The sequence below is a fragment of the Diadema setosum genome, chromosome 7 (genome assembly GCF_964275005.1).
Source record: "Diadema setosum chromosome 7, eeDiaSeto1, whole genome shotgun sequence".
Classification (NCBI taxonomy): domain Eukaryota; kingdom Metazoa; phylum Echinodermata; class Echinoidea; order Diadematoida; family Diadematidae; genus Diadema; species Diadema setosum.
Window position 1 is genome coordinate 33555468 of NC_092691.1, and position 6369 is coordinate 33561836.

At 41.1% G+C, this 6369-nt stretch overlaps 1 protein-coding gene across 1 annotated transcript; it reads left to right on the top strand.

Annotated features, from left to right (window-relative positions):
* Positions 1–334: 334 nt before the first annotated feature.
* Positions 335–2478, top strand: LOC140231194 (ankyrin repeat and SOCS box protein 7-like). Its single transcript, XM_072311341.1, has 3 exons — positions 335–471; positions 1132–1360; positions 1859–2478. Exons 2-3 carry the CDS (start codon positions 1138–1140, stop codon positions 2476–2478), a joined length of 843 nt encoding a protein of 280 aa, XP_072167442.1. The 5' UTR covers positions 335–471; positions 1132–1137.
* The last annotated feature ends 3891 nt before the right edge of the window (positions 2479–6369 follow it).

The window sequence follows — 6369 nt, forward strand, 5'->3', positions numbered from 1 at the left end:
CAAAAAAAAGCTGCTGAAAACTGCTTATCCAATAAGCAGTTTTCAATATGGGAAGATATCATACATGTACATGTTCAAAATATACACTCTTTCCCCGTCATCTCCCCCCCCCCCCCCAACTCCAATTTGTACGATTTTGTTTCGAACCCCTCACCCCAGCGTGCACCCCGCCCCATATCTTCGCCCTCCAGGGTGCCCTGTCGAAATCGGCTCGCAATCGCCCGACGTTCGTGCAGACACCATACCAAAGATCGTACGATCTTTGACCATACTCTACCTGTGCTACTGTTATTGTATCGAACAAGCCCCGAGCGAGGCGATTCATCAATGCGATAGATCGGATCGAAATCGATGGCTTCGTCGTGTCCACAATCATAAGCAATAAAAACACGTCAATTGCAGAGAGAAGCCGAGAAGGAATTCCCCCGTGAGGTCCTCATCTATGACCTAAACAGCTTCATCGTTTAAGTAGTAAGTATATTTCACACCATTTACTTTCATCTGTGCTTGTCTAGATCTACAGAGAAGAGGCATGATGAATCAAAACAGATTATCAAGCATCGCACCGATAAGTTAATGAGACGCCTAGACGAGAGACATCTGATCTGTGTAGTCCCATATGACTACTTTTGTGTCTGTACTTTCATCTCGAGTTATTTCTAAAAATGTAACACTAACAGTGTCAGTGCTTCTTCTTCCTCAGTTGTCTCCTACCATGTCATGCCTCCGTAAATTGAATAGTCATTATTGTCAATTTTAGTCACATTTACCATCAGTGTGTCATTCAATAAGTGATGCATTTACAGTGTGCATATTCTTAAAAGGGGAAGGAACAAGCTTCTTTTCTTGTGTTCAGCTCAGCTGACTGCTTAACATTACCAAGTTGATCATAGAATTGACAAAGGTTCAAAGCATATTGTATAATTTTATGTATTCTCCTACACTAACATCATGACATTCACAATGGCCAATGCCTTGACCTTGTCCAGCAAACTTTTGAGTGAAAAAAAAAATAATAATAATTTGCTCTCAGATGGCTGAAATGCTTGTGGCAAACTTGTTGATGATTGATTTGGTAATCTGTGCAGTACAATTATCTGAGTATGGTTGGTCCTCTGATCACATTGTCAGAGAGGGATGAGGGTTCTTACCCGGAAGGGGGCCCGGCGGCTTAGCTGCATGGACCCAATCAACCAGGAGGCGCGCCAGGCGGTCGCCGTGGGCAACGTCAAGCGTGTGAAGGAGCTGCTGTCAATCGGCCTGTCTCCCAATGAGGCAGACTGTAATGGCTGGACCCTGCTACACTTGGCTTCTTCTCGTGGGAGGGAACGAGTCCTGAGGGCACTCTTGGAGCACGAAGGTGAGAGATCACCTCGTATTTCAGCATGCAACCATTTTGACGGCATACTAAATTGCACTGTAGGCCCTATCCTCAATCCTGACACAATGGATCATATTTTCAATCACCATTCCCATGGTTTCATCAAGCAAGTGGAGAGTGCTTGGAGAGATTCTCACTATATTAGTATCTGCCAGATCATGTCTCTGTAATCTTTTTCCCATAGATGATGCTGTGAATGTATGCAATATACTTTACAAACTGATGAGAAAATGAGTTATGCTTTTCCAGTGAGGTCTTATTTTTTTTTAAGCCTTCACTCAACAGATATGCCTCTTTAAAAATGCTGTCCAGTAGTTTGATACTTAGTTAAGCAAAATATTTTAAAATATAACTCATCGGTATAACACTATCATATATGATAATGTCACAATTTCTTTCATGGTTGTCTTATGCATTATTACGTTATCCTACAGGATGTATTTTCTTCCTCACCTATAACTTTGTATATTACCTCAGGTTGCCCTAGCGCTAAAGATGGTATTGGAGGGTTCACATGTCTGCACTATGCTGCGATGCATGGAAGGACAAGACTTGCCCAGCTCCTTTTGGAGTACGACATGGACGATAAGTATGATTTAGTGAACTCACCCAGCTCAGACGGCTGGACACCGCTCCATGTGGCGGCCCACTATGGTAGGGAATCATTCGTGAGGATGTTGCTCCAACACGGAGCACGTGTGGAGGCGCTAAGCACAAAGGGTACCAGCCCTCTCCAGCTGGCAATCATTCGGGAGAAACTGCCGTGCGTCAAACTCCTCCTGAACTATGGCTCAGACATTGACATACAGAGTGGCTTCCCACTGCGGTACACCATCTTGAAGGGAAACACGGCCCTGGCCAGGCTCTTGCTGAATCACGGGGCAAACCCCAACCTTGGGAGGACTGAAGATGGGCAGACGCCCCTACATTTGTCAGCGATGAAGGATGATGTGGACTGCTGCTCGTTGCTTTGTATGTTTGGGGCTGACAGTCACGCCCTCAACGACGAGGGGAAGACCCCATTGTCCATGTATAAAACCCTTATGGAAGATGCAGGACCTTGCATGTCAGTACTTACATCAGCCTCTAGTAAGTGAAAAAAAAAAGATGCATCTGTTACATACGATATATTCTATGTTTATACTTTATACTTATTAGTATCCAGTTCAACAAACCAGTACCAAGTTCAAGATGAATTTAGAATGTTTAATGTGGATAACAATAACAGCAATAATGGCTGAATGAATAGTCATTGATGTTATCTAAAGGTCATGTACAGGTAGCTGTGATGTTTGTGCTAGTTTACATACATGGCTTTAAAGTGTGTGTATTTTATCTTGAGACACAAAAAGTGGCCACCTGGGCACTGTTTCATGAAAGTTGTCAGGGCTGACAAGTTGTCAGTCTCTGACAATCACCATGGTAACAGTCAGTGACCAGAGCATCTCAGCCAATCAAAACCAAGGATTTTGCTGAAATTGTCAGAGACTGACAACTTGTCAGCCCTGACTAAATTGATGAAATACCCCCCAGATCAGCATAAGGCAGATCATTCTCTAACTAAATTGAATTAGATACTTATATGTTTTGATCCTAAAACTTTAATTATTACAGCATTTATCATATCACTATTTTTCTTTCACCCTCATTCTTAAATTGAGAACAAGTAGACAGTATATTATATTGCATCTTTACTTCATAATATCACAAAGAAAAAGCAATGCATTACAATATGCTACTTGGCAGGATAAATTGCATATTACCCTAAGTACAGAAACTGTCTGTGAATGCCTAACATACAGTTACTGGTACTTGGAAAGAGGCATCATGTTTGATCTTTGACTAAGAGTAAATCTTGGTTTCAAGGGATATTTCAACAATACTGTATGTGCTTAGTGAGCTTTTTAAAGTGAAAACTAAGTTTTGGTAAAGGTTTGACAAATCGTCTCACACCATTTCAGTTTTGCTTGCAATATATTGAAAGGATATGCTTTAAAATTGATCTGATTGCCACGATTTGCGAAGAAAATGTGTTATTTTGAAGTATTTTGAGATCAAAAGAGTGAAATAATAAAAGTCGGAAAACCGACTATTATTCCGCGATGAATGATTTAGCGCCCTCTATGTTTAGCAGCTAGTAAGTTGATCGTTTCTAGGTGATCGATAGTGGGCACGGCGAGATGCCACCACCATACACATAATCCAATGCGACAGCAGCGCTCGCTCGCTCGCGATCGCTCGAGCGTGCGATATTATTGCTTCGGGCATGCATTATAGCAACGACACATCGGATTTGCGTTGTTTTCGACAACCTTCATGTTGGTAATTGTTGCTGTAAAAAGTAAAAAATGGACCAACAAGAGTACATAAAAAACAAACCCGGTCGCCCGAGTTTGTCCCCCACGACGAAGGCACTAAATCGGAAGGTTAGCGTGTCTAGATACGACGCCGAGAAGAGGAATTCGAGAGGGGGCATCCAAATTTCACGAGACACCTTCGAAAGATTTTCGAATATCAGACAAGAAGGCGGGTGGACGTCAGACACGTTAATGGAATATTTAATTTGTTTGTGAGTATACACTACAGTTATGATAAACTCTATTGCTTGAAATATATGTGTGTATAATAGGGTAATTTAGAGGTCTATAACTTTCATATGAATCACTATAGGTTCTAACCTCCAGTGGTGTCTAAAAGATGATCGCATAGCAGGCCATAGGTAGGCTTTAATAATAGTTAGGATTCATGGGTCGTGCACTATTCTGAATTCAGTAAACTCTAGCTAGTGTTAACCCGAAACAGTCTATACAGTTAGATAGGTTAGATGGTTGGACAACTGTCTACAGCTAACGCTAAAAGCTAGTTAACAGTTTAAAAATCTGATAGAGTCTAGATCTAAAAACTAAAGGTTATGCCTATCGTTAGGCCTAACTTTATATGGTCTATTGCTAGTCTAGCTAGTCTAGATCTGTAACGTTAGTCAAGTAGATGATCCATCGGTTGTCTAAACGTTTACCAGGACTGAATTCTGAATTCAGTAAACTCTAACAGTTAGTGTTCACCCGAAACAGTCTATTATACAGTTAGATAGGTAATATCAAAGATGGTTGGACAACTGTCTAACGTTACAGCTAACGTTAAAAGCTAGTTAACAGTCTAAAAATCTGATAGTGATAGAGTCTAACGTTAGATCTAAAAACTAAAGTAGTAAAGGTTAGGCCTAACGTTAGGCCTAACTTTATATGGCCTATTGCTAGTCTAGCTAGTCTAGATCTGTAACGTTAGTCAAGTAGATGATCCATCGGTTGTCTAAACGTTTACCAGGAGTGAATTCTGAATTCAGTAAACTCTAACGTTAGTGTTAACCCGAAACAGTCTAACGTTAGGCCTATTATACAGTTAGCAATGTTAGATAGGTAGGTAATATCAAAGATGGTTGGACAACTGTCTACAGCTAACGCTAAAAGCTAGTAAACAGTCTAAAAATCTGATAGAGTCTAGATCTAAAAACTAAAGGTTAGGCCTAACGTTAGGTCTAACTTTATATGGCCTATTGCTAGTCTAGCTAGTCAAGATCTGTAACGTTAGTCAAGTAGGTGCCTAGATGATCAATCGGTTGTCTAAACGTTTACCAGGACTGAGGAGAGTGAAATAAAGAAAACAGGTAGGCCTATGGGTCTAAGCGTGCACATTGATGAGTATTTCTTGGATCTTGGATCTTGGATCTTGGATTGGTACACGTGGTAGCCTCCGGAACATTCCACTAGGGAATTTTAACGGGAGGTGTGGCTTTGAGTGGTCATTACTTTCGGTTAACTGGGTTTGTGGTTAGTTGGTTGAATAGTTTGCGCTTAAAAGCATCAATTGTGTTTGCACTGACTTGTCTACAGTACAGTAGAAGGGAGGTCGTTCCATTCCTTTACAGTTTTTGGGAAAAATGAATTTGCGTAAACTTCAGTTCTTGTATGATTCAACTGGAATTGCCTGTCGTGTCCTCTTGTTATTGTGTGGTTCTTTGGGTTTAGGCCCCTATGTATTTACGATGGTCAATATCCAGGGTCCCATTCAACATTTTGTAGAAGCAGGTTAGTCCATTTGCCCGTCGTCTCAGTGAATAGTAACGAATTACTGTATACGCTATATATTTCGCGTGTGTTTTATTTTCGCGAATTTCGCGAGTCGGGAGCTATTCGCGAAATTAACAACACGCGAAAATATTACCTTTCAAAATGAATCCCTTGCCTTGCCGATACGATCGTTACGGCTTACCGAACAGACCATACTGGCTAAGCTTGTTTACGTACGGTACATAGAGCATGTCCACGTCTAACTACTAGAATCTCTAGTATACATAGCCCAGTCGCTGTGGTAGCATTCGTTGCTAGTAAGTTGAAAATTCACACTTTCTTTGCCACTTCATATTTTCTCTGGTCCCCCAATCGCGAATTTAACCACTCGCGAAAATGTGTGACATCGGCAATTTGCGAAAATTTATGTACGCGAACATTATAGCGTATACTAGACAGTCTGCGTGGCTGTCGTTTGTCACTTCATTTTTTAAAAATATTATTAGGGCCTATTATTTTTTAGAATCACTCATTGTGCCAGTCCAATGCAAACTGGCGCTCTCAGTGTTGACAGTGAAACATGGCCCCAAAACACAGCATAGGCCCACTGTGTATCGTGTCACTGTCGGTATTAAAGTAACGACACGTTAGAACTTAACATTGATCATGCATGATAGCGCTATCATGGATTTCTTTTCGCATCAATAGGGAGGCCTAACTCTTTTTGACTCCACTGGTTGACAGCTATAGACGTCTACAGACACATTCACTAATGTTAGTCGTTAATAACAGCACTGCTCGCAGCTAGCTAGCTGCTGCTATAGCTGCGCCAAAGTACATAACATGATTATTCATGCTCTTGACCCTATTCTGTATATTTAAAAAAACCATACATTATGAATTCATGTGGGATGTTCCAAT